This window comes from Ranitomeya imitator, chromosome 2 (genome assembly GCF_032444005.1).
Source record: "Ranitomeya imitator isolate aRanImi1 chromosome 2, aRanImi1.pri, whole genome shotgun sequence".
Taxonomy (NCBI): Eukaryota; Metazoa; Chordata; class Amphibia; order Anura; family Dendrobatidae; genus Ranitomeya; species Ranitomeya imitator.
The window spans coordinates 281,660,642-281,688,568 of NC_091283.1; the positions used below are offsets into that span (position 1 = coordinate 281,660,642).

The 27,927-nt window shown below is 43.2% G+C and overlaps 1 protein-coding gene across 2 annotated transcripts in view; it reads left to right on the forward strand.

Moving 5' to 3' along the window:
• LOC138663154 (zinc finger protein 84-like) overlaps nt 1-27,927 on the forward strand; it is a 46,175-nt gene that overhangs the window by 10,139 nt on the left and 8,109 nt on the right. Inside the window, exon 1 of one of the 2 annotated variants that reach the window (XM_069749299.1) lies at nt 21,961-22,314. The exons of the other annotated variant lie outside the window; for it this stretch is intronic. Within the exon in view, the coding sequence (XP_069605400.1) occupies nt 22,251-22,314 (64 nt within the window). The 5' untranslated portion in view covers nt 21,961-22,250. Of the gene's footprint in view, nt 1-21,960; nt 22,315-27,927 lie in introns of those variants that run through there. 2 annotated transcript variants of the gene reach the window in all.

The window sequence follows — 27,927 nt, forward strand, 5'->3', positions numbered from 1 at the left end:
GCAGTATATATTAGCTCACACATACACATAATAGACAGGTCATGTGACTGACAGCTGCTGTCTTTCCTATATGGTACATTTGTTGCTCTTGTAGTTTGTCTGCTTATTAATCAGATTTTTTTTTTTGAAGGCTAATACCAGACTTGTGTGTGTTTTAGGGCGAGTTTCGTTTGTCAAGTTGTGTGTGTTGAGTTTTGTGTGGCAATATGCGTGTAGCAACTTTTTGTGTGTCGAGTTGCATGTAACAGGTTAGTGTAGCAAGTTGTGTGCAGCAAGTTTTGCGCATGGCGAGTTTTGCACGTGGTGAGTTTTATGTCTGGTGCCTTTTGAGTATGTGCAAGTTTTGTGTGAGGCAACTTTTGCATGTGTTGCAAATTTTGTGCATATGGCAATTTTTCCGCGTGTGCAAGTTTTGCATGTGGCGAGTTTTCCATGAGGTGAGTTTTGCACTTGTGGCGAGTTTTGCGTGAGCCTAGTTTTTGCATGTGGCGAGTTTTGCGCGTGGCGAGTTTTGAGTGGCGACTTTTGTGTTTCGACTTTTATGTGGCGAGGTAGGTGTATGTGTGGTGAAATGTGTGCTGAGGGTGGTATATGTGTTCAAGCACGTGGTAGTGTGTGGCGCATTTTGTGTGTGTGTTCATATCCCCATGTGTGGTGAGTATCTCATGTCGGGGCCCCACCTTAGCAACTGATCGGTATATACTCTTTTGCGCCATCGCTCTCATTCTTTAAGTCCCCCTTGTTCACATCTGGCAGCTGTCAATTCGCCTCCAACACTTTTCCTTTCACTTTTCCCCATTATGTAGATAGGGGAAAAATAGTTTGGTGAATTGGAAAGCGCAGAGTTAAAATTTCACCTCACAACATAGCTTATGACGTTCTCAGGGTCCAGACATGTGACTGTGCAAAATTTTGTGGCCTTAGCTGCGACGCCTCCAACACTTTTCATTTCACTTTTTCCCCATTATGTAGATAGGGGCAAAATTGTTTGGTGAATTGGAAAGCGTGGGGTTAAAATTTCACCTCACAACGTAGCCTATGGCGCTCTCGGGGTCCAGACGTGTGACTGTGCAAAATTTTGTTGCTGTAGCTGCGACGCTTCCAACACTTTTCCTTTCACTTTTTTCCCCATTATGTAGATAGGGGCAAAATTGTTTGGTGAATTGGAACGCGCGGGGTTAAAATTTCGCCTCACAATATAGCCTATGACGCTCTCGGGGTCCAGACGTGTGACTGTGCAAAATTTTGTGGCTGTAGCTGCGACGGTGCAGATGCCAATCCCAGACATACACACACACACACATTCAGCTTTATATAGTAGATAGACTAGCTGAAGAGCCCGGCGTTGCCTGGGCATAGTAAATATCTGTGGTTAGTTATAGCACCTCACGTCTCTTATTTTTCCATCACGCCTCTCATTTTCCCAATCACATCTTTCATTTTCTCCCTCACACCTCTCATTTTCTCCCTCACTCCTCTCATTCCCCCCTAACACTTGTCATTTCAACCTCACATCTGTCATTTTCTGATTACTCCACTATTTTTCCTCACTCCTCTCATTTTGCACTCACACCTTTTCATTTTCACCTCACACCTCTCATTTTCACCTCATCACCTCAGTATATACATGTTTGTCATCTCCCTTATATATAGTATACATCTGTATGTCATCTCCTGTATATAGTATATACCTGTATGTCATCTCCCCTGTATATAGTATATACCTGCTGTGTGTCATCTCCCCTATATATAGTATATACCTGAATGTCATCTCCTTCTATATATAGTATATACCTGTATGTCATCTCCTCCTGTATATAGTATATACCTGTGTCATCTCCTCCTGTATATAGTACATACCTGCATGTCATCTTCTATATATAGCATATACCTGTATGTCATCTACTCCTGTATATAGTATATACCTGTAGGTCATCTGCTCCTGTATATAGTATATACCTGTGTGTCATCTCCTCCTGTATATAGTATATACCTGTATGTCATCTCCTTCTATATATAGTATATACCTGTATGTCATCTCCTCCTGTATATAGTATATACCTGTGTGTCATCTCCCCTGTATATAGAATATATATCTGTGTGTCATCTCCTTCTGTATATAGTATATACCTGCATGTCATCTTCTATATATAGCATATACCTGTATGTCCTCCTGTATATAGTATATACCTGTAGGTCATCTGCTCCTGTATATAGTATATACCTGTGTGTCATCTCCTCCTGTATATAGTATATACCTGTGTGTCATCTCCCTTGTATATAGTATATATCTGTGTGTCATCTCCTGGTCAACCTTTATCCTCGCTTGCCTACTCTGGCGCCATGGGGGTGACTCAGTATATGCTCCAGGTACAGCATGTTTTTAATGTGGTCTTGCATTTAGTTCATTTAGGAGGCCTTTATGGCACAGCGAATATAAAAAACGTAGTGTAGGACTTCCCCAATATGAGATTGCCGTGAAGAGGCGGGGTGGCTCAAAGAATTGATCAATTGTTTGCTAAATGTCTCATTTTGAAAATACAGTTAGAAATTAATATGTGCATTTGCACTTTATGTATTGCGTCTTAACCTTAGGCTGCGCTGGCTTCTCCCCTTTTTTTGCTGTGTGTCATCTCCTCCTGTATATAGTAAATACCTGTATGTCATCTCCTCCTGTATATATATGTACTTGTATGTCATCTCCTCCTCTATATAGTATATACCTGTGTGTCATCTCTCCTGTATATAGTATATATCTGTGTGTCATCTCCCCTGTATATAGTATATATCTGTATGTCATCTCCTCCTGTATTAGACCTCGTTCACACGTTATTTGCTCAGTATTTTTACCTCAGTATTTGTAAGCTAAATTGGCAGCCTGATAAATCCCCAGCCAACAGGAAGCCCTCCCCCTGGCAGTATATATTAGCTCACACATACACATAATAGACAGGTCATGTGACTGACAGCTGCCGTATTTCCTATATGGCACATTTGTTGCTCAGATTTTTATTTTTGAAGGATACCAGACTTGTGTGTGTTTTAGGGCGAATTTCGTTTGTCAAGTTGTGTGTATTGAGTTGCGTGTGGCGACATGCATGTAGCGACTTTCGTGAGATGAGTTTTGTGTGGCAACATGCGTGTAGCAACTTTTTGTATGTCGAGTTGCATGTGACAGGTTAGTGTAGCAAGTTGTGTGCAGCAAGTTTTGCGCATGGCGAGTTTTGCGCGTGGCGAGTTTTATGTGTGGTGCCTTTTGAGTATGTGCAAGTTTTGTGTGAGGCAACTTTTGCATGTGTTGCAACTTTTGTGCATGTGGCAATTTTTCCGCGTGTGCAAGTTTTGCATGTGGCGAGTTTTCCATGAGGTGAGTTTTGCACTTGTGGCGAGTTTTGCAAAAGCCTAGTTTTTGCATGTGGCGAGTTCTGCGCGTGGCGAGTTTTGAGTGGCGACTTTTGTGTTTCGACTTTTATGTGGCGAGGTTGGTGTATTTGTGGTGAAATGTGTGCTGAGGGTAATATGTGTTCAAGCATGTGGTAGTGTGTGGCGCATTTTGTGTGTGTGTTCATTTCCCCGTGTGTGGTGAGTATCCCATGTCGGGGCCCCACCTTAGCAACTGTAAGGTATATACTCTTTGGCGCCATCGCTCTCATTCTTTAAGTCCCCCTTGTTCACATCTGGCAGCTGTCAATTTGCCTCCTACACTTTTCCTTTCATTTTTTCGCATTATGTAGATAGGAGCAAAATTGTTTGGTGAATTGGAAAGCGCGGGGTTAAAATTTCACCTCACAACATAGCCTATGACGCTCTCGGGGTCCAGACGTGTGACTGTGCAAAATTTTGTGGCTGTAGCTGCGACGGTGCAGATGCCAATCCCACATACAAACACACACACACACACACACACACACACACATTCAGCTTTATATAGTAGATTTCCATTATCTAGTGTTAGACATTGATCCGGTACGATATTTTTGAACCTTTAGCCTACATGCAGTATTGTATTATCTACTGAGAGATACTAATCCGATATTGTCTACTTTGCTATATGTGTAGTTTTAATACAATATGTGGCTGGTATAATAGTCCTGCCAATATCTTCACCTGTATGTGGTACTAGGTTGTTGTCTTTTTTTCCTTTTCATTGCATCCTTAATATATAATTGTCATTGTTGTTTGCACATATTTTTAGAATGCATTTTTCAATAAATTTTCTAGTATTTTAGTAGCGCTAGTGCCCATTTCTTTTTTGGTTTTTGCAATTTTTCGTATTGCGGAGCTCATATATCATTTGCCCCATTTTTTGGTTTATTTTTGTTCATTCTGCCTAACAAAATTCGGAATAAAAAGCGATCAAAAAATGTCATGTCAAAGCCAGTCTCAGATATGGCTTTTTCTTTGCCACTCTGCCCTGAAGGCCAGCATCTTGGAGTCGCCTGTAGACATAGACACTGGCATTTTGCGTGTACTATCTAATGAAGCTGTAACAGGAAGAAAAAAAAAACGAACTGTGAGGTCCAATGTATAGACGAATAAAAAACAACAAATGTATATAGTACAAAAAGACGTTGTTTATTAATAAAGACAAAAAAGGAAGCAATAGGTGGTAACATGATAATGACAACACAGTGTATATCTGCCCGTTGTAAGATAACACTCACTAACGGGTAGGGGAATGCTCGCTTGGCCTGGGATTCAAGCACTCAAGCACGATTTTCTCACATAATTCAGACCATACGGTTTATTTAAACATCATAAACTGCTCAGTAAACCAGGTTGCACATCACCGGCTTACACATAGTACATTACTTCATCACATTTGGCTTTACAAAGCATTCATTATTCAAGCCTGTATCTCTCCAGCCATGGGTGACTGCACAGTTCATATAGCAGATACACTTCTCTTACAGCATATTACCACCCCCTTGTCCGGGGTTACCTTCCAGGACCTCTGCTCCTCACGCTGACTCCTTGTCAGTCCTGTGTTTCAGGGAAAACGGCCTTACCGGGTTCACCAACTTGCCTGGCTGGAACACCTCAGTTAGTCCAGACCCTCCAAAGGACAGTAGCTTCCCCAACACAGACCGTCCAGGTCCACGGTCTTTCAGGTGCTTCCAGGAAGACTCCCCTCACAGGAGCTTCCAAACACAGACCGTCCAGGTCCACAGTCTCTCAGGTGCTTCCAGGAAGATTCCCCTCACAGGAGCTTCCAAACACAGACCGTCCAGGTCCACGGTCTCTCAGGTGCTTCCAGGAAGACTCTCCTCACAGGAGCTTCTAAACACAGACCGTTCAGGTCCACGGTCTCTCAGGTGCTTCCAGGAAGATGATTCCCCTCACAGGAGCTTCCAAACACAGACCGTCCAGGTCCACGGTCTCTCAGGTGCTCCCAGGAAGACTCCCCTCACAGGAGCTTCCAAACACAGACCGTCCAGGTCCAGGGTCTCCCAGGTGCTTCCAGGAAGATTCCCCTCACAGGAGCTTCCAAACACAGACCGCCCAGGACCACGGTCTCTCCAGTACAGACCATTCAGGTCCAAACACTCACCATGTGAACAAACCCTGGTCACATTATGTAGCCTGTAACCACACCCACAGGTGAGCTATGGATCACATGGGCTGGCCACATGATCCTGACATCACTGCAGGTCCTCAAACACCCGAAGTTTCTGCAGGAAAAAGGGGTACAGTGAGCACCCTCACCCAGAGGTGAGGTATGTGGGTAGCCAGACCCTGCCATCTCTCATAGTTACCCGCAACCCGGACCCAGATGCACTAAATGACATCTTCGTGCTCATGTGCACCAAAAATACTGCGGGTTACATTGCAGGGAGCAGCTCCCCATATCAAGTGAGGCTTACAGCGCAGAAGACCTCCTCCTCTGCCACACATACCGGTCATTCACCACAATGCCGGACACGGTCTCACTATCCCCATTACGCCTCCATGCGTGTCCTGCGGAGCACATACAGCGCCCCCTAGCTGTAATGGGTCACTGCATCACACCGTGGACCACAACAGACCAGAGGCACAGCCCATGTATAACTGACAACAGTGATTGTATAACACAATGATACGGAAAATATAAAAAATGAAAAAAGTGTATAAATAGAAAATGAAAAAATGGTGTTAGATGCGCGGTATAAATAGAATGGTAATTTCTGTGCACAGGTAACGCAGCAGGTATATTGTAGCAAGAAAATAGTAAATGGTGATTAACACTGAATCATGTAACCTGCAAAAGATGTTACATGATTCAGGTTGGGGCGCGTTCCTGCTCGCACCAACATGACCACACAGATAATTACTCGCCACGCCATTATTCAGTCTTACTAAGCAATTCGTGGCTTCTTTGCCTAGGTGCTGCATTGCTACTACGGTTGTCATTCACACAGCACCTAGGCTTTCTGGTGCAATCTTGGCTATCTGAGATTTCTTGCATTGTTGCATTTTTCTGCAGTTCTATGGACATCCTTTTGCCCATATGCACATGTACTTTATTGCCACTTTGCTGGTTATTCATGTAGTTTACGTTTTTTATACTTTGAGGTACATGCCATGACCATATTCCATCTTATATACGTATATACTCGAGTATAAGCCGAACCCCTAATTTTGCAACAAAAAACTGGGAAAACTTATTGACTCGAGTATAAGCCTAGGGTGGAAAATGCAGCAGCTACTGGTAAATGTAAAAAATAAAAATAGATACCAATAAAAGTAAAATTAATTGAGACATCAGTAGGTTAAGTGTTTTTGAATATCCATATTGAATCAGGAGCCCCATATAATGCTCCATGCACTTCATTATGGCCCCATAGATGCCCCATATAATGCTCTATGCAGTTTTTTATGGCCCAATAGATGCTCCATCTAATGCTCCATGCAGTTCATTATGGCCCCATAGATGCCCCATATAATGCTCCATGCAGTTCATTATGGCCCCATAAGATGCTCCATATAACAATGTGCCCCATATAATTCTCCATACAGTTCATTATGGCCCCATAGATGCTCCATATAACATTGTGCCACATATAATGCTCCATACAGTTCATTATGGCCGTATAAGATGCTCCATATAACATTGTGCCACATGTAATGCTGCTGCTGCACTAAAAAAAAAAAAAGACATACTCGCCTCTCGTCACTGCTCCTCAGCGTCCCGGACGTCTCTCCACACTGACTGTTCAGGCAGAGGGCGGTGCGCACACTAATACGTCATCGCACCCTCTGACCTGAACAGTCACTGCAGAGGACGCGTAAGACGCGTCGGTGGAACGAGAGAAGGTAAATATGAAATACTCACCTGCTCCCGGCGCTCCTGACGTGGTCCCTACATGTTCCACGGTCTCCGGGCGCTGCAGTTTCTTCCTGTAGTGAGCGGTCACATGGTACCGCTCATTACAGTAATGAATATGCAGCTCCACCCCTATGGGAGTGGAGTTAATATTCATTACTTTAATGAGCGGTACCAGTGACCGCTGAACAGGGGAAGAAGCTGCCGCGCCCGGAGACCATAGGACATGCAGGGACTGCGTCAGGAGCGCCGGGAGCAGGTGAAAATTTGACAGTCGTTGCTCCCCCTCACCCGCCGACCATGAATTGAGTATAAGCCGAGAGGGACACTTTCAGCCCATTTTTTGGGCTGAAGATCTCGGCTTATACTCGAGTATATACGGTACATTTTCAACTGACACGTAGTTTTCTATATTATCTAGCGCTAGTTGTTTACATCTTTTGCAGGTTACATGATTCAGTGTTAATCACCATTTACTATTTTCTTGCTACAATATACCTGCTACGTTACCTGTGCACAGAAGTTATCATTCTATTTATACAGCGCATCTAACACCATTTTTTAATTTTCTATTAATTATACTTTTTTTTTCATTTTTTATTTTTTCCGTATCATTGTGTCATACAATCATTGTTGTCAGTTATACATGGGTTGTTCCTCTGGTCTGTTGTGGTCCACTGGCAGACATACACTTTGTGTTGTCATTATCATGTTACCACATTTTGCTTCCTTTTTTGTCTTTATTAATAAACAACGTCTTTCTGTACTATATACATTTATTGTTTTTTTTATTCGTCTATACATTGGACCTCTCAGTTCGGTTTCTTCTCTCCTTGTTGCAATTTGATTTTCGCCGAATGGTCTGCCATTCACTTTACAAGCAGGCATTGGATCATCCATGTTGTGTACTAATATTGGACATTCACCATTTTCACACATGCTTGTTGCTTGCTAAGAGTGTAATCTTTTCTATTTAATGAAGCTGCCAGATGAGGACCTGTGTGGTGTCAATTTCTCAAACTACAGACTCTAATGTACTTGTCTTGTAGTTCAGTTGTGCAGCAGAGCCTTCCACTTCTCTTTCTACTCTGGTTAGAGCCTGTTTGTGCTCTCCTCTGAAGGAAGTAGTACACACCGTTGTAGGAAATCTTCAGTTTCTTGGCAATTTCTCGCATGGAATAGCCTTTATTTCTAAGAACAAGAAAAGACTATCGAGTTTCACATGAAAGTTCTTTTTTTGTGGCCATTTTGAGAGTTTAATGGAACCAACAAATGTAATGATTCTCAACTAGCTCAAAGGAAGGTCAGGTTTATAGGTTCTCTAATCAGCCAAACTGTTTTCAGCTGTGCTAACATACTTGCACAAGAGTTTTCAAGGGTATTCTAACCATCCATTAGCCTTCTTACACAGTTAGCAAACACAAAATACCATAAGAACACTGGAGTGATGGTTGTTGGAAACAGGCCTCTATACACCTATGAAGATATTGCATTACAAACCAGATATTTCCAGCTAGAATAGTCATTTACTAGATGAACAATATATATTGCTATTTCTGATTCATTTAATGTTAGCTTCATTGGAAAAACTGTGCTATTCTTTCAAAAATAAGGACATTTCCAAGTGACCCTAAACTTTTGAATGGTAGTGTATTATTCAGAAATGTAAGATCCATAGGACTGTAGCCAACCTCCCTGGACATGGCCGTAGGAGGAAAATTGATGACAAATCAAAGAGACAGACAATATGAATGGTAACAAAAGAGCCCCCAAAAATTTCTAAACAGATTAAAGGTGAACTTCAAGCTCAAGAAACATCAGTGTCAGATCGCACCAACCATCGTTGTATGAGCCAAAGTGAACTTCATGGTAGATGACCATGGAGGACACCATTGTCGAAACAAAATCATAAAAATATCAGACTAAAATTTGCCAAACTAAATGTTGACATACCACAAAGCTTCTGGGAGAATGTCCTATGGACAGATGAGACAAAAATTGAACTTTTTGGCAATGCACATCAGCTCTATGTTCACAGATGGAAAAATGAAGCATATCAAGAAAAGAATAATGTCCTTACTGTGAAACATGGAGGAGACTCTGTTATGTTCTGGGCCTGCTTTGCTGCCTCAGGCACAGGATGTCTAGAATCTGTGCAGGGTACAATGAAATCTCAAGACTATCAAGGGATTCTAGAGAGAAATGTGCTGCCCTGTGTCAAAAAGCTTGGTCACAGTTGCAGGTCATGGGTCTTGCAACAGGATAATGACCCAAAACACACAGCTAAAAACACCCAAGAATGGCTAAGAGGAAAACATTGGACTATTCTGAAGTGGCCTTCAATGAGCCCTGACCTAGATCCTATTGAGCATCTTTGGAAAGAGCTGAAACATGCCGTCTGGAAAAGGCAACCTTCAAAAACGAGACAACTGGATCAGTTTGCTCTTGAGGAGTGGACCAAAATACCTGGCGAGAGGTGCAGAAGTCTCACTGACAGTTACAGGAATCGTTTGATTGCAGTGATTGCTAGTGATGAGCAAACGTGCTCGCCACTACTCGGTACTCGCCCAAGTATCACTATGCTCAGTGTACTCGTCGAGCACTGAGTATTTCCGGGATTACTCGGCAGGAGCTTGGGTCTCCGCCCTGCAATTCTGGCACTCTTTAGAGCGCCAATGACAATGCAGGGATTGTCTGCAATGCACTGTAATGCTGCAGCCATCTTTGTTGTGGTATTAAAGTGATTGGCTGGCCGCACAGTGTCATCAGGTCTATAAGAGACGTGGTTCCGCCCTGCTTGCCGCATTCTGCTCCGGACTTCGCTAGTGTAAGGAGAGCTGCTGCTGAGATAGGGTCAGAATCGTCCTTTTAATAGTTAGTGTGGGTCTGCTAGTGTTCAGTCCACAAATCCTGAGAAACCAACAGTCCTTTTTAGGGCTAATTTGGGGGTCCAGAGATTGCAGTGGTAGGTAGGGGAGTCTATGTGCACATATCCACATCCGTGCAAGGCCTGCAGGCACTGTATGCGAGTACATAGCTCTCACTGCATACCTCCAAAAGCTCCATTACTGTCTGCTGCTGCTGCTTATTTAATATATACCTAGCTGCAGTTATCTGGCAATTTTTGTTTTGTTTTGTTTTTTGCATCTTATACCTGCTCCTTTTATTCTAAAGCAATCTATAGCCCGATTTTTTTCTTCATTTATTTGCTTGGGCACGCTGCAGACTACAGCCAGGTCATTGTAGTAGAAGAGCTTGCAAATAATAAGAATTTTAAAAAAAAATGTCCCAGGCATCAGATGTGACTCCGCCAAAAAAGCTTTTTTTTCTGTACTATGTAATATTTTGTAGTGTCTTACAATGTTTTTGGACACCATTTTCCTGCCCCAAAAATCTGTAGCTGGCCTAAAAATATTTAGCTACAGTTCTTTGATTTGTCACTGTGAGCTGTACGCCACACGCATCGCATATCATTGTGCAAAATATCTTGCAATTTTAGTACTCTTTCTTTTGTGTGTCATAGCCAACTTGTTGAAATAATTTTGTTGTGCCCAAAAAAATCAAGGCCACATTTAGATCAGTCTGTTATCTCAGACTGACGGCTGGTGTATCTGTGGTGGAAAAATCTTTTCTTCGCAGGCATAAGTTGCATAGTTCTGTCTGCTAGCCTTGTTCTGCTCATTTTTTTTTTTTTTTTCAAAAATTCACAAAAAATAAAATTATACAGTCTTATTTCAGGCTGAGGCCTGGTGTATCTGTGGTTCAAAAATCTTAGCTTCGCAGGCATACATTGCACAGTTCTGTCTGCTAGCCTTGTTCTACTCGTTTGTTGGTAATTTTTGAAAAAAAAAAAAAATTTATACAGTCTGTTATCTCAGGCTGAGGCCTGGTATATCTGTGGTGGAAAAATCTTTGTTTTGCAGGCATACACATCACATATAATGTTTCTCTAAATAAATACATTTGTATTGAGCTTTTGAAATAGTTCAGTAGTCCATTTAAAATGGGCAATACAAGGGGCAAGGGACGGGGAAGTGGACGTGATGCTGTTGGTGCATGCAGAGGACGAGGCTGTGGCCAAGCTAAAAGTGGGCCACAACAATACCCACATCTTCTCGCTCAAGCTTCCTGTCCCAGTTTCTAGGGGACTGCCTCACACCACTAGAGCAGTGTGAAACAGTTATTGGTTGGATAGCGGATAATGCTTCCAGTCACTTAGCCAGCACCATCACCAACATGTCTTCCACACGGTCAAGTCTGAGTAGCCGTGAGTGTGGACCGTATATTCCTTACCCTGATCCTCCTTCCTCTCACCATGCCGAGTGTCCTGAGACAACTGATCCTACACTCTGGAATCTTTAAAGGGAAAACTGAACAGCTCTTCAGACTCTCGGCCGGTCAACTTTAAGTAGGGCCAGATGACATCACATGTGGCGATGCCCAAAGCTTTGAACAGCCACGATCACACGAAGGCGATGGTGGGAAAGTGTCAAAAGAGATAGACGATGATGAGACATAATTGCGGAGGAGCAGGGTGCAGATGTGGAAGACGAGGTAGTGGATGACCTAGTGACTGACCCAACCTGGCATGAGGACATGCAGAGCGAGGACAGCAGCACACATGGGGAAGGAGGCATATCACCCCAACAGGCAGGAAGAAGCAGTGTGGTGGCACAGACAGAAGGCGTGCATCCTTTCCCCGTAACACCAACATGAGGGAAGTTGCCATTTCAACTGTTAGATCTTCCCAAGTCTGGTTATTTTTTAAAGACTCTGCTGATTACTCCAAACAGGCCATTTGCAGCACCTGCCATACCTGCATCAGCAGGGGTAGCAAAACTACCAGCTTGACCACCACCAGCATGATCAGGCACATGGCAGCAAAGCACCCGACTTTGTGGGCCAAACCCAGGCTCCAGGAACACTGCCTGCAGGTGACACCAATGATTCTTCCACTGTTTTGCATAGAAGCCAATCCCCAGTCCACTGTGCATGTGAAGATGCCTCAGGCCCTGCACCTGTTGTTGCTCACAGTCAAGCAGCACCATCATCGAGCCAGTCCACGTCCTTGTTCCAGCACATCCTTCAGTTGTGTATACCCCAGTCATTGGAGCTCAAGCGGAAATACCCAGCCAATGCCCCACAGGCCACTGTACTAAATTCTAACATTTCTCTTCTGCTTGCGCTTGAAATCTTTCCTTTTAGGCTCATTGAGACAGAAGCTTTTCGCAACCTGATGGCAGAGCTGTCCCACGGTACTCGGTCCCCAGTCGCCACTATTTCACCCGGTGTTCCGAACCGGCATTACACCAGCATGTGTCCCACAACATTACCCGTGCCCTCAACAATAGTGTTACTGGGAAAGTCCACCTAACCACAGACACGTGGACAAGTGCTTGTAGGCAGGGACGGTACATCTCACTGATAATGAAGAAAAAAAGGGGGGAAAGAACCACTCTAAAACACTGCACACCACAATAAGTATTGAAATATACAAAAAGGCAAACTTTATTGATGCAAAGATAAAAACATTAAAAACAAGTGAACACACCGAGAATCCCCACAATGATCCGTAAAAGTCACAGTGGCCAAACAGGGGCATATACCCTACAAATAATACAAAGGTAATATGTCACATGACCTAAGCGATATGCATGTCTGAATAGCAAGTCAATATAATGAACATACACTGAGCGCAATGCATAAGGGTGGCCCTGTATAGCTGCGCCTTCTAGATGAACACAAACTTCCCCAAATAGAAAATATATATAATATTCATGAACGTCCGGGTAAGAACACGGACCCTATCCAAAAGTATAGATGAAGATGGCAGAAATTGTCAATACCTGTATGTCTGCAAAAAGTACAATCGCCATATAAGGCAGCGCCAGACAAAGGTAAAAGAACAGGGTCAAAGAGGAAAAGGCGGATGCGTCAGGTGCTCTACATATGGGGCTGCAGTGGCCATATACCCGAAATGTGCATGAAGGTCCTAGGTCCAGCCAAACGGAGCTATCAGAGCAAAACCGCCAGGAAGACAATGTGTGAGGAGGCAGGGATCAGTGCGGGGAAGGACCCCACGCGTATCGCCGTTACAGGGACGGCTTCGTCAGGGGAAGGGTGCTAAACAAGCCATCAATATCAGTTTAAATACCTTTTAGCTGTAACAGGAATTGGGCAAGGAACGCCGGAGACCGGAACCGGAAATGAAGCACGATGAGGGCGGAAGGACATGAACGGCAGACGTCTCTGCCAGTACTGCACAATGCGCATGCGCCCGAAATCTACAGCGCAGCGCATTGTGCATAATGAAACAAGGATCCACGGGGGGGAAAACATGTACACCGATCAACGCGGTATATGAAGGGAATGTCCCCCACTAATAGCCACTATAGGGAAGCCTGATAAAATATAAAGGGGACAAAATAACAGCAGATACACATAGATAAACATGAATGGACACAAAAGGGATATGACACACAGGCAGACAGTAGAGAAAACCAGGACAATGAACAATAGGATCTGCAAATAAAAAAGGCTGTAAGATAAAGCAGCTTGAATAAAGGACAGACAAAACCACCATACCCACTGAAAAATGTATTTATTAATTGAAAACAAAACCAGAGGGTTTAAAAGACAATGCTGACCAAAGCGTGAACATGGTCTGAGGGAGATTCGGCCAAGTATGTCTGGATAATTGTAATGTGAAATATGCTGACAAAGCAGAACAGTAAAGAGATATGAGTCCAAGGGATAATTTCACGAACCCTGCATACCGAACTGATAGTACAAAGCTGAGACATACAGGTACTGCCCTATAGAGACAAGGCTATAGAAGATAGACAATGCAAGAGACAAATAGTAATAGGCCGAGGATTGCGGGCCCTACGTCAATCAGGGTTGCCCCCATAGTCTACAGCTCCTGCACTTCCTCCTCTTCCTCCTCCTCTTCAGCCTCCGTCTGTGAAATGAACACATCAGTCAGGAGCTGGAAGCACTGCAGAACTGCCTCAGCCAAGCAGCAACAGTCTGCTGAAGCTAATCTGATTAGGTAACAAACCGCACAATTCTGAAGAGTTGTGGACAGTGCTGAAAGATCAGTCAGATATTTGGATGACACTGCTGAACCTACAGCCAGGCATGGTCGTGTGTGACATACTGTAACCTGGTGGCGGCTCTGAGGCAAGGTTGACCTCACACACGAACCTTGCCGGGCCCATGTGCTTAATCTTGTGGGGCAACGTTTTCTGAAAAGCTACCCGATCTGTTAGTTAAAGTACGCCGTCTGTCTGTCCATTTTAGAAAGTCAGCTACAGTTTCAGCCGCCCTTGCCGTGCTTCAGCAGCGTTCGCAGCTTACGGCTCACCGACTGTATGTGATGTCCCCACGCGCTGGAACTCTACAATGCATATGTTGGAAAGGATTTGTGAGCAGAAGAGGGCAGTTGTTGACTACCAGCATCAACAAGGCCATCGATATTCAGTCCAGACTCCACACATAAGACCTCAGGAGTGGACTTGGATGTCAGACATATGTACCATCATCCAAAACTTTGAGGACTGCACCAAGATGGTGAGCGGTGATGACGCCATAATTAGCATTGCCATTCCGCTTCTCTGCATTCTGAAAACCTCTCTGCTCACAATTAAAGAGGATGCATTGCAGGCAGAGCACGAAGACATGGAGTAAGGAACCATACAAGGTGATTACACTCAGCCCAGCCTCATTTCTTCCCAATGTAGATTGGTAGACAATGAGGAGGAGGAGGGAGTGCAGGAGCTACTTTCATGCGCTATAGTACTACAAGCACAGCTCTCATACTGTCTGTTCAGCAGATATGACCTGAGGACAGGGAGAAGGAGGATGAGGAGGAGGACAGCATGGTCAGTCGTCCTGTTGGTGAGGACACGGAAGTCTTGCCTGTTAGCAGTCTGGCACGCATGGCTGACTTTATGTTGCGCTGCGTTTCACATGACCCTCACATTATTAAAATTTTTGGTGACACTCGTTACTGGTTGGTGACACTTGTAGACCCATGCTACAAGGAGAACTTTCAATCTCTTCTTGCAGAGGCAGACAGGTGTTGTAAAATTTTGCAGTACCAGAGGGCCCTTGTAGCGGAATTATTTAAAAAATTCCCATATGAGAACGCTGGCAGCTGATGTCAGAGTTTGTTGTACAACCAAGGAGTCCAAGCGAGAGAGACAAAAGTACAATCCAGTTCAGGAAAGGAAACAATGGTAAAGTTCTGGGACAGTTTTCTCAGACCCACCCATCGTGCCGGCACAGAGGAAACGGGTGCTGTCACAAGAAGTGCAATGTTTGGAAAGATGCTGAGGAAGTACCTTGCAGATCGTACAAATGTCCCCCGGGATTGAGTCTGTGCCTTTTTAATTATTGGGTATCAAAGCCGGACACGTGGCATGAACTGCCTCTCTACGCCTTGGAGGTCCTGGCCTGGCCTGCCCTGCTGCTAGCGTTCTGTCAGAGTGGGTTTTTAGTGCCGTTGGTGGAATTATAACAGATAAGCGTATCCACGTGTCAACTGAAAATGCTGACAGGCTGACTCTTATAAAAATGAACAAGGGCTGGATTGGGCAAGACTTCTGTACAACACCAAGGAAAACAGCGAAACATAACCTCTAATACATTGTCTTTTTTTGTGGAGGTGTATTCTCATGCACCTCTTCACAACCACACATGGGTATGCGCTTCCAGATTTGGTCTCTTTGGTGTTATCCTCCTCCTTATCCTCATCCTCATCATCCACAACCACTAGAACACCAGGGTGAACGAATTCCGTGATGCAAAAATCACCAATTTTTTTGTGCAAGGGTGTTTTTATGATGCCCGTTACTAATTGGAAACCAAAACAAATGTTACTCCCCCAGGGGGAAATGTCATAAAAATGAGATGTACGTCTATTCTTCCCATTTATTGTTATATTTTCCAGTTTTCCTATTTCTGGACAGTTCTCTAATGAGGTAGTGTATACTTCTACAATAGAAAATTATTCAAATACTTTTATATTATATTTATATCCCTGTCTCTGAGCTGTTGCTAGGGACAAACATATCTCATTGGACACATTCTGGTTTCATATTTATGAACCTGTGTTCATCCCTCCCTTTTGTTATTTTCTTTCATAGGTGTATTCACATTTATTTATTTCTTTGATTTCAGTATGATTTATCTTATGTCTCCTCATTCTTCAACACTAGATCACCAGGGTTAAGGAGTTCTGTGCTGCTACAGCCAGTGCAATTTTTGGCAAGGGTGTCTATGATGCCCATAAAATATTTTTTTTTTAAGTTAAACCCCAATGGGGAAATGTTTTGCAGCCTATGCACTTTGTGTATGGGCATTACAAGTCTAGGAGACCCCATTGGGCCTAGTTTTTAATAAGGCCTTCATCAATGTTTCCTCATTCTCAACCACAACTTCACCAGGGTTAACGGGTTCTGTGCTGCTACAGCAAGTCGAAATTTTTGGCAAGGCTGTCTATGTAGCCCATAAAATATTTTAAAAAAATGTAACCCCCATGGGGAAATGTTTTTCAGCCCATGCACTTAGTGTATGAGCATAAAAAGTCTAGGAGACAGCCTCCTTAACATTGGGCCTAATTTTTAATAATGCCTTCCTCCACATATCATCATTCTCCGCCATTAGAAATCCATGGTGATCGTGTTGTATGCTGCTATGACCATTCAATTTTTATGCAAGGGTGTTTTTAAGATGCCCGGTAATAATTTGAAACCCAAAAATATGTTACTCTCCCAGGGGGAAATGTCATAAAAATGAGATATACATCTATTCTTCCCATTTATTCTTATATTTTCAATTTTTCCTATCTCTGGACCATCCTCTTATGACCTAGTGTATACCTCTCCAATATAATTTTTTTTTTTAAATACTATTCTATTATATTTTTATTTATATACCTGTCTCTGAGCTGTTGCTAGGGATCGATATCTCGTTGGACACATTCTGGCTTCATATCTATGAACCTGTGTTCGCCCCTCCCTTTTGTTGTTTACTTTCATAGGCCGGCGCCACACACAAAGTATAAAAAATCGGTCTGTTTTTTACGGCCGACATACGCAGAAATCTTCATGAACAGTGATCTGTATGTCATCCGTATGCAATGCGAGGACATATAATGGATTCATGGGCTGAAATATTCATGGAAACATATCTACAGTCTATATGTCAGTGAGACATATATATATATATTTATATATTTTGATATTTCATACAGGGTAATTCAATTGTCGGTTATTGTTAAATCATTACCGAACCCGACAGGATATGAGACATGTTTACATACAGTAAACCATTGCATATCCGTTCGATTTTTATATGCCCCTCACTAATAATGTTAGTAGTGCATGTGTAAAATTTTGGAGCTGTTGGTGTTAAATTAAAGGGTTAATTCACAGAAAAAAATGGTGTGGGCTCCCGCACAATTTTCTCCGCCAGAGAGGGAAAGCCAGTTACTGAGCGCAGATATTAATAGCCTAGAGAGGGACCATGGTTATTGGCCCCCTCCCCGGCTAAAAACATCTGCCCCCAGCCAAATGGGAAATTAATGAAATGCAGGAAGTGGAGTTTCGGTGACTAGCGGAGCTTCGGTGACTAGCGGTGCCGTCACCGACGCTGCGCCCCCTGGCGGCATGAACTCGTATGAACTCTGTAGCGTAGGAAAATATTCAGAATGCCTACTTATGGACACAATTTTGGTGGGCCAATAAAATCAAGAACACATTTTGATCACTCTGTTATCTCTGTCAGACGTAATGTGTATCTGTCGTGTCCAAATCCTTGCTTTGCAGGCATGCATTGCATTTTTTGGTATTCTAGACTGCTACCCTTGGTGTATGCAGTATTTTGTGGTTTTTAAAATGTTAAAAAATATATCCCACATATTGAAACAGTCTGTTATCTGTCACACATCTGATCTATCTGTGGTCTTCAAATCTTGGCTTTTCAGCCATACATCTGATACCCTTGGTGTATACAGTATTTTGTGGTTGGAAAATTTTTAAAAATACAGGCCACATATTCAAACAGTCTGTTATCTCCGTCCGACGGTTGTTTAATGTGTGGTCTAAAAAGTTTTTTTTTTCATGCATACATTCCAATTTTTGGTCTGTAATACCCTAGGTCTATACACTATCTTGGTTTAAACCCCCAAAAAACTTTACAGTGTGGTAGTTCCGTGACACGCCTCATCTCTGTGGGCTACAAAGTGTGCTTTTGAGGCTTCTATTCTCCTTTTTGTGTTGTGTTACCCTATCTCTAAACAGTAAACACTATTTAGTGGTTAATTTTTTTTAAAAAAAATGTACCCCCCACGGGGAAATGTTGGTCAGCCCATACACTTTGTGTATGTGCATTTCAAGTCTAGGAGACCCGCTCCTTTAAATTGGGCATACTTTTTAATATGGCCTTCATCCACAGTTCATCATCCACTGACACTAGATCACCAGGGATAACGTGTTCCTTGCTGCTACAGCCATTCAAATTTTTGGCAAGGGTGTCTATGATCCCCATAAAAAATTGTTTAAAAAAATGTACCCCCCATTGGGAAATGTTTGTCAGCCCCTACACGTAGTGTATGGCCATTACGAGTCTAGGAGACCCGCTCCTTGGTAATGGGACAGTTTTTTTAGGAGGCCCATGTTTCTTCCAAGGGGGATTGGGGTGCGTGAATATTTGGGTCAAGGCGGCCCTTGCATTCAATGCATAAGGAAACTGTATGGCAGGACCAACTGAAGACTGTGAACTGGGTTTTCCTGTGGCCTTCCAGTATCTGGGTTCAAAGGCTTATTGGGGTGTAGATGTCTTGATTGCAGGGCTGGCCTTGCATTCAATGCAACATTTTTTTAGGAGGCCCTCCTGTACCTGTCGTGAAAGGGGTATTGGGGTGTGTTGTAAATCTTGGCAGCCCAGCCACTCACTGCATAGGCAATAACATCATAGGAGACCCACTGGCCCTTTAAGAATATTAATGCCCCCTGATGCCCCTCTAAAAATAGGCTTTGTGACTTTGAGTCCCTCCTTCATAAATGAAACAAGATGTGTCCCCTTATGTGTCGCACACCACATGGCCAGCTAGGGTTGTTAAATGTTACAATGACATTTCCCAGTGAATGCATTTGTAGTGGTTGAAAGCAATGCTAAAGTTGAAAAACGCTGCATGTGAACATAACCCAAGTGGTGGAGGAAAATTTTGGTCTGGGGTTAATTATTTTGCCTTATATACAAGTCATTACCCTGGAAAGGATGTACCTTAACATATTTCCCAGCAAAATCCATTTTGGTTTCATTTTTGTATTTGTTTGGGTGCACCTGTAAAAATGGCGTGAAACAACATTGCTTACAGCTGTGAACTAGGAGTCAGAAATGCTTCCATGGGCGATCCCCATGATGTTCCTGTGTCATTTGAGCAGCGTTTCCATAATTTTCAAATGTTTTTAGACCTTAAAAGGACCCCCGGGGGGGATCACGGTAAAAATACTCGGGTTTCCCATAGGCTTACATTAGGCTCGTTGCTCAGGTCGAGTAACTGAGTATTCCAATTTGCTCGACCCGGGCAACGAGCACCTAAGGATTTTAGTGCTCGCCCATCACTAGTGATTGCCTTAAAAGGTTGTGCAACAATATATTAAGTTGAGGGTGCCATCATTTCTGTTCAGGCCTAATTCATGAGTTTTATTTTTTTAAATTCTGTGAAAAAATGGTTGAAAAGCAATGTCTGACTTTCATTTTGTTCATTTTCATAGATTTTTTTTATTATTACTTTTCTCAGATTCAAGTTATTTATGTCACCATTGTGGGGTTTTCTGTCATTAAACGAGAGGTACCAACAATTTTGACCATGTGCGTATATCTATTTGCTATGTATATGCAAATGACGGCATTATGACACTGTTTGTCATATTCCATTTGAACTCTTGGGTAATAGCCTTATTGTGTGAGGTCTCTGACTTTGTCACCTGTTGTATTTATTTTGCTCAACTTTATCAAATTTTGTTCATTTTTTCTTTATTTTGCTTTCAGTTTACATGACTGTTATTTTTACTTTAATATATTGTACATTTGTGCTCTGTTCCCACTTAAGGCGATTGAAGGTGTGTAGTATGGCGATGGTGTGAGAAGTCCTACCTTTGTGTCCTTGAAGTGGGGCAGACAGGACCAGGTGTCGCTCCTGGGTGGATGGATTCAAAAGTGGATGCAGAGAGATTAATCAGCGGTGGTTTATTTGAACCATAACCCGATGACATGAGGTGGCACGATGCAGATGGTACAAGTAGCCGTTACTGTGGTTGTCTTGTGGGTGTTCACCCCTGGAGCCACTACTGAGTGTGGTAAAAAAAAACTTTCTTTCTGCAGCCCAAAAGAGATGTGTACTTCTCACACGGTGACTGGAAGTAAAATGAAATGCCAGGAAGTGAGATCATACACAAGGCTGCAGGACACTCCCACATGCTAGAAAAAAGGTAAAAGGAGGAGCGAAGGAGTGACAAAGCTTCTGGTCAGTATGTGGCAGCAGCAGACAAGCATAAAAACAAGCTAATAATACAACAGTAAATTGAAAGATATGAAAAGGATATCAAGGGAACAGCATTTCCCCATCTGAAATTCACTCTTTGGACTTCACTACTAAAGTCTATAACAAGACAATCTGCAAAAGAAAAGCGTGTTAAAATGCAACATTAAATATAACTCAAGTCCATATCAAGAGGAAGACTCAAAGGTTCAAAACCGACACTGTTCATCCCGCAGGGATGCTCTCGACAGGCAACAACAGAACAAGTTTGTGGAAGGGTCTTGTAAAAGTCTTTGCCTCGCCTTTCCTGACGACCTTCAATTCCACCTTCCGAACGTTGCCATTCTGGCTAGGGAGTATCATAGTAATTAGTCCCATAGGCCAGTGAGACCTTTCCGTCGGTTCGTCTTTCATGAGTACTAGGTCCCCTTCTTTGAGGTTCAGCTTGGAGTTTTGCCACTTCCTTCTCCCTTGAAGAATGACGATATACTCCTTTCTCCGCCTGTTCCAGATATAGTCCGCCAAGTATTGAACGCGGTTTAAATGCTTCTGATAGGTGTTTGCATGAGTAAACTCTCCGCTAGGCATTACTGCATTGTCGGACTTTTGAATAATGAGAATTGCAGGAGTCAATATGGTTGGGGCTTCTGGATCCATGGTTACCGGCACGAGGGGTCATGAATTAATGATGGCTGACACTTCAGCTTGAAGGGTGACTAGTGTCTCATGTGTGAGTCTTGAGGAGCTGACATCCATTAGCATGGAGTTCAAGATGTTGTGTGAATTCCTGATCATTCTTTCACAAGAGCCTTCCATGTGAGAACTATGGGGAAGGGGGTGAAGATCCAGGTGCAACCCTTTTCTGCCAGCTGATCTTGGATGTGCTTGGTGTCAATGTTCAGTTCTCTGCATGCTATAACAAAGTTGCTTCCACGGTCAGACCTCAGCTGTTTCTCAGGTCCCCAGATGGCAAAAAATCTTCTCATTGCATTAATCAGGCTGGAAGTGTCCATGGATTCTATCACCTCGATGTGAACAGCCCGTACACTCATGCAGGTGAACACTACTGTCCAACATTTACGGTTTGGATGGCCATCATGGGTCTTGCGTGTGGTCAACATCCATGGCCCAAAGAAGTCTAGACCAAAGTAGGTGAAAGGTGGTTCTGTACATAATCTGTTTGCAGGCAAGTCAGGAATTTGTTAGTATAGTTGTCTTCATCTCGTTTTTCGACAGTGAACGCAGTCATGCAATAGTTTTGCCACACGTTTCTTCATTACAATAATCCAGAAGCCTGCAGAGTGTAACCTGCCCTCGGTGACTTGCCTGCTTTGATTTTGAGTCCTTTCAGGATGGTATCGAATCAGCAAGACTGTGACATGGTGTTTGCTAGGAATGATGAGAGGATTTTGTTCTGCAACTCCAAGGCGGGCCTGCTTCAAACGACCACCAGCTCTCGGTAAGTTAGAACTCTCCTTAACTTAGTTTAAATTGGCGAGAGGGATTCTTATTGGAATCTGCTGTTTATTGTGTAGGCACTTACATTCTGTGGTGAATTCTCCCTGCTGGAGATGACGTATTATGAGGGATTCGATGCGAAAGATGTCCTCAGCGAGAGGTGCCTGTGGCAGATATGCCAACCGTGACAATCCTTATCTTCAGGGTTATCACGATAACATTTGGTGATATGCACTAACCTTGCGATAGCCTTCTCCAGCTGGAGAAATGTTCGAAACACTGACAACCAAGGCCGGAGGTTTTCTCCGTACCAGTGACCATGGTGTTCACTTCTTCGTGGACTTCTGGGTCATTATCTGGATCTTGGATACTGAAGGCTTCCTGTACATGTTCATCTGTTTGTTTCAGCAGAAACTTAGGATCTGTAAGCCAAAAAGAGCCAGCAAATGAGCCTACAGACATAGGCCTTGTGGCGTGGTCTGCTGGGTTCAGTTCAGATGGTACATAATGCCATTTTTCGGTTTTAGAGCATATCCTGATCCTTTCAATGTGGTTACCGACATACTGTATACGTAAAATCGCCTTATTTGGTTGTAGATGTAACGTAAAACGACCTTACTGTCTGTGCAATATTGAACTTCATATATGTCGACACTCAATTCTTGTTGTATGACGTCGGCGATCTCCACTGCCAACACGGTCCCTCACATTTTGAGTTTGGGAATGGTGTGATTGGGCTTCGGGGCTTGTTTAGCCTTGCCAAAGAGAAATCCAACATAGTTTTGCCTATTGGGTTCCATCACTTTCAGGCAAGCAATCGCTGCTATTTCTTCTGTGGAAGCGTCAGAGATGTGGTGGATTTCCTTCTCTTAAATTAAAGGCGAGTCCTATTTAGACGTAGCATCTTGGGATGTGGATGTTGTTCAAGCTGCCCAAAGACTTTTTCCAGACTTACCATTTTTGCTCCTAGTCAGGAGGGAGTGGGTCATCCCAGTCCTTGATGCTTTCAGAGAATTATCTAAGCAGGGATTTGCCTTCTATGGTGATTGGTGCTATGAATCCCAGCGAGTCGAATAAGCTGTTCACTACAGAAAGGACACCACGTTTTGTGAATTACTTGTCCGAGCAACTGACATGAAATCTGAACGAGTCAGCAGCAATATCCCACCTGATGCCCAGGCTTCTCTGCACGGGAGGACTATCTAACTTGTTGTTCAGTGTACACTGAAGAGAATTAAATCTAGACAGAGCTTGTTCCTGATTAATTGGGAGTCTTACCCTGGTAGCTCGGAAGGGTAGTGGAGAAACCCAGTGGTTGGTTTCGTCTTGAGAGAACTCACAGTCCATTATTTTGATGAATTCTTTGTCCTCCACTGACACTGACAGGGCTATTTTATCGTTGTCCTTAGTTGATTGAAAGACTGATCTTCCCAAGTTGTCGATATGTAGAGAAGCGATGCAAGGTGTCTGTGTGGGGTCTGGGTTGCACTCTATTATGCTAAAGCATGTCAATGTGGAATATGTGTAATTTGAATAGCAATCCCGGCTTTGGAGTATTAGGAAAAAATGAGACGCTTAGCATAAAATTTGGCTAAATATCTGCCCATCAACCATCATCAAGGTGGTCTCAGTCTGATGGGTCCCTGACCTGTGTGAATACCTCTATAAGGCTGATGTCTAAATTCACCCAGGAATTGCGATAGTTTTCCATAGCCTTTATTGTTGGTTTGACAGCGCGTCTTTGTCAAACGACTTGATCTGCTGGAAGCGTGGGTTCTGCTTCCTGGTCTTCATAATGGACAGTATCGGGTTGCATTTGCTCTGTTTCAGTAGTGGAGAACTGTGCAAGGTCCTTTTTTATTTAAGGTGCGCCGTCTCTAATAAGCTGAACTTTTGAATTGGGGGCTGGAAATCGCAGTGCAGCTTCTTTAAGACACCCTGATCAGCTTCCCAAGGTGTTTTAGAGAATTGTGGGGTTTTGCAGTCCGACAATCTGCAGTGATGTGGTATTATATACTGCAAGTCTATAGAAGGGGTATGGTTGGAGGGAAATCTCGGGCACATAGACTGTTCCTTTACAATGCAGACAGAGGTGATTTAGGCCTGGCAGATGAGAGGGCCTCCCCATAGACTTAGCCAGGTGAGCGCTGTTGCCGGGCAGATTCCAGAGTGAGGTACTGGGTTCTTAAGGATTTTGAAGCCGGGTATTGGGCTTAAGGAAGTCTTTTGACTGTTCTGTCCCCACTTAAGGTGATTGAAGGTGTGTAGTATGGCAATGGTGTGAGAAGTCATACCTTCATGTCCTTGAAGTGGGGCAGACAGGACCAGATCTCGCTCCTGGGTGGAAGGATGCAAACGTGAGCACAGAGATGAATCAGAGGTGATTTACATGGACTATAGCCCAAAGACATGAGGTGGTACGATGCAGATGGGACAAGTAGTCGTTACTGTGGTTGTCTTGTGGGTGTTCACCCCTGGAGCCACTAATGAGTGGTCAAAAGACTTTGCTTTCTGCAGCCCAAAAGAGATGTCTACTTCTCACACGATGATTGGAAGTAAATGGATGCCAGGAAATGAGATCATACACAAGGCTGCAGGACACTCCCACGTTCAAGGGAAAATGTAAGAGGAGGAGCGACACAAAACTTCTGGTCAGTACATGCAGCAGCAGACAAGCATGAAAACAAACTAATAATGCAACAGTAAATTGAAAGATATGAAAAGGATATGAAGGGAACAGCACTTTGTTATACAACTGAATCCTATGGAATATCTATTGTTTTTGATACTCTATGATCATTCTATTAATAACTTATACTATATCCATTTTTTTATAGCGACATTGTGATAAAGACCCCATTGGGGTCAAAACGTCCTTACTTTGTCAGATATTTCATAGTACAATTAATTTTGCTTGTATCACCAAACACCTTTCAATGAATTCATCTAGTGGTGCGGTGATCATATTGCACCACAGGTGTGTCAAAAAATTGTATACCACTGAGCATTGACGAAAAAATTAACAACAATTTTACCATCAAAATTTAGTTTTAGCCCCAGATTTTATATTTTCACACAAGAAGTGTGTAAAAAATGGCACCAAAATTTGTCTCACAATGTCTACTGAACGTGGCAATACCCCATATGTGGCTGTACAGTACTGCTTGGCTATACTGAGGGACATGGGAGGAACGGAGCGCTATTTGCCTCCTGGAGCACAGCTTTTCCTAGAGCAGTTTGTGGACTCCATATACAGAGCTCCTAATGACTAAAAGAGCAGAATCCCCCCTCAAATAACTCCATTTTGGAAGTTATACCCCTTTGGAAATTTATCTACAGGGGTAGTGATGATTTTGACTCCATGGGTATTTTCCAGAAACAAGCAGCAATGAATTTTGTCGAGTAAAAACTGCAAACTGCCGTTGTAGTGACCAGTGCGTTGTAGTGACAAGTATGGTGCAGTCACCATTACGTTATGCCCACCCCGTGCTTCTGGAGACATGCGCCCCTAAGTTAGGCGGGCCGTCATCGCTGCAGAAATGCCAAATATGTGGATTCTATACTGTACATGTACTGGGGCGCAGAATGGAGAGGGGCATTTATCTTTGGGAGCACAGAATTTGCTGAATTTCTTTTGACAGGTGAGGAGCCATTTCGCTTTTCCAGAGCCTTTGTGCTACCAGTTACGTGAAAGCCCCCTATATTTCCGTTAAAAGATGACCGACCTGAAATTTTGTTTGAATGCAGATTGCACATTTTCTGTTAGTACAATAAACCTCATTTCAAGGCAGAAACATTACTGTGTCCAACAGTTATTAGATACATGAAACTGAAATAGCTGTTGCAAAAAAAACAATTTTTATAAAACATTAAGCTTAAGATTAATAGGGGTCCCCAAATTTTTCATATAACTGTAAATATTGTGGTGCACTAAAAGGTGTAGTGCTGGACGGAAGATATGTTTCTCCCAGCAGGATAAGTTTTGGCCTGTTATTTCCCTAAGGTTGAGGACCTGCAGTGATGTCACGACCATGTGATCAGCCCATGTGATGGTTACCTCACCTGTGGGTGTGGCTATAGACTATGTAATGGAGTTTCTTTTGTTTGGCACATGTTATTCTGGGGAGGGAACTAGGCTGGAAGGAGCCTGACCTGTTTTCTCTCCCACACATGTCACAAAGGTTGGTGACACGACTGTTAGCAGCCCTGGGAATGGCACCTGGCGGAGGCCGCTGACCTGGCAGCCGCTTAGTTAAGCCCGTCCCGTATAAGGGTGAGTCTGAGACCAGTGGTTCTCCAAGCTGGAGTATGTTTGGTTTTTCTTTTACTTTTTGTCACGGACTGTTTAAAGTGCCAATAAACCACTGAAGTTTGGACTGTAAGCCTGTGTGTTGCCTCATTACTGCGGCCCTGCCATTGCTCACCTGAGCTGATCCCTACAATTTATATATATATATATATATATATATATATATATATTCTATGTGTACACATTTATTCTACCTATTCTATTCTGTGAGTGTGATTTTACTGTACACCGCACTGAATTGCCGGCTTTTCTATAGAACACCGCTGCGTATTTCTCGCAAGTCACACGCATGGTCCGTGTGTAATTCGTAATTTTCTCGCCCCCATAGACTTTCATTGGCGGATTTTTGTGCAATACGGTGACAAACGCAGCATGCTGCGATTTTCTACGGCCGTACAAGACCGTATAATACGGATACGTAAAATACGGCAGATAGGAGCTGGGGCATAGAGAATCATTGTACCGTATGCAATCCGTATTTTCTGTGCCTCTCATACGTCCGTAAAACTAGCTAGTGTGACGCCGGCCTACTTCATCTGGACAGTACACACCCTTACTGCCAGACTGGATGGAACTACTGGTCCCAGTAAACTAATCTTAGTGGCTGGACAGAGCCTGCGCCAACCAAAGCTTCTGATTCTGATGTCTTCTCGATCATCAGTGCTGCCTGCAGAATGAATAAGGCGATATTTGGTGACAGAAGCAGACGTCGCAGCAACAAATCCCAAATGAGATAGGACATTCCATTTGCAAAAGCCCTAATATGACAAAAAAGCAAAAAAAAAAGTCCAGTAGAAATCCCCATAAAGTGACTCGATTTTGGAAATTATAACCCTCGGTGAATTAATCTATAGACGTATAGACTATCTTGACTCCACAGGCACTTTCCGGAAATTAGCACTTAGGGGATGTTGGAGAGAATTACACATTTGCCATTTTATTCCCAAACACGTAGTGCCCAGATTGTGCTCCAGGAGACACACGCACCATAAATTAACCCTCTTCATGACCCTGGGTATTTTCGTTTTTCGCTTCCCTCCTTCCTAGAGCCATAACTTTTTTATTTTTTCCGTCAATATGGCCATGTGAGGGCTTATTTTTTGCGGGACGAGTTGTACTTTTGAACGACATCATTGGTTTTACCATGTCATGTACTAGAAAACAGGGGAAAAAATTCCAAGTGCGGTGAAATTGCAAACAAAGTGCAATCCCACACTTGTTTTTTGTTTGGCATTTTTGCTAGGTTCAATAAATGCTAAAACTGACCTGCCATTTTAATTCTTCAGATCATTATGAGTTCATAGA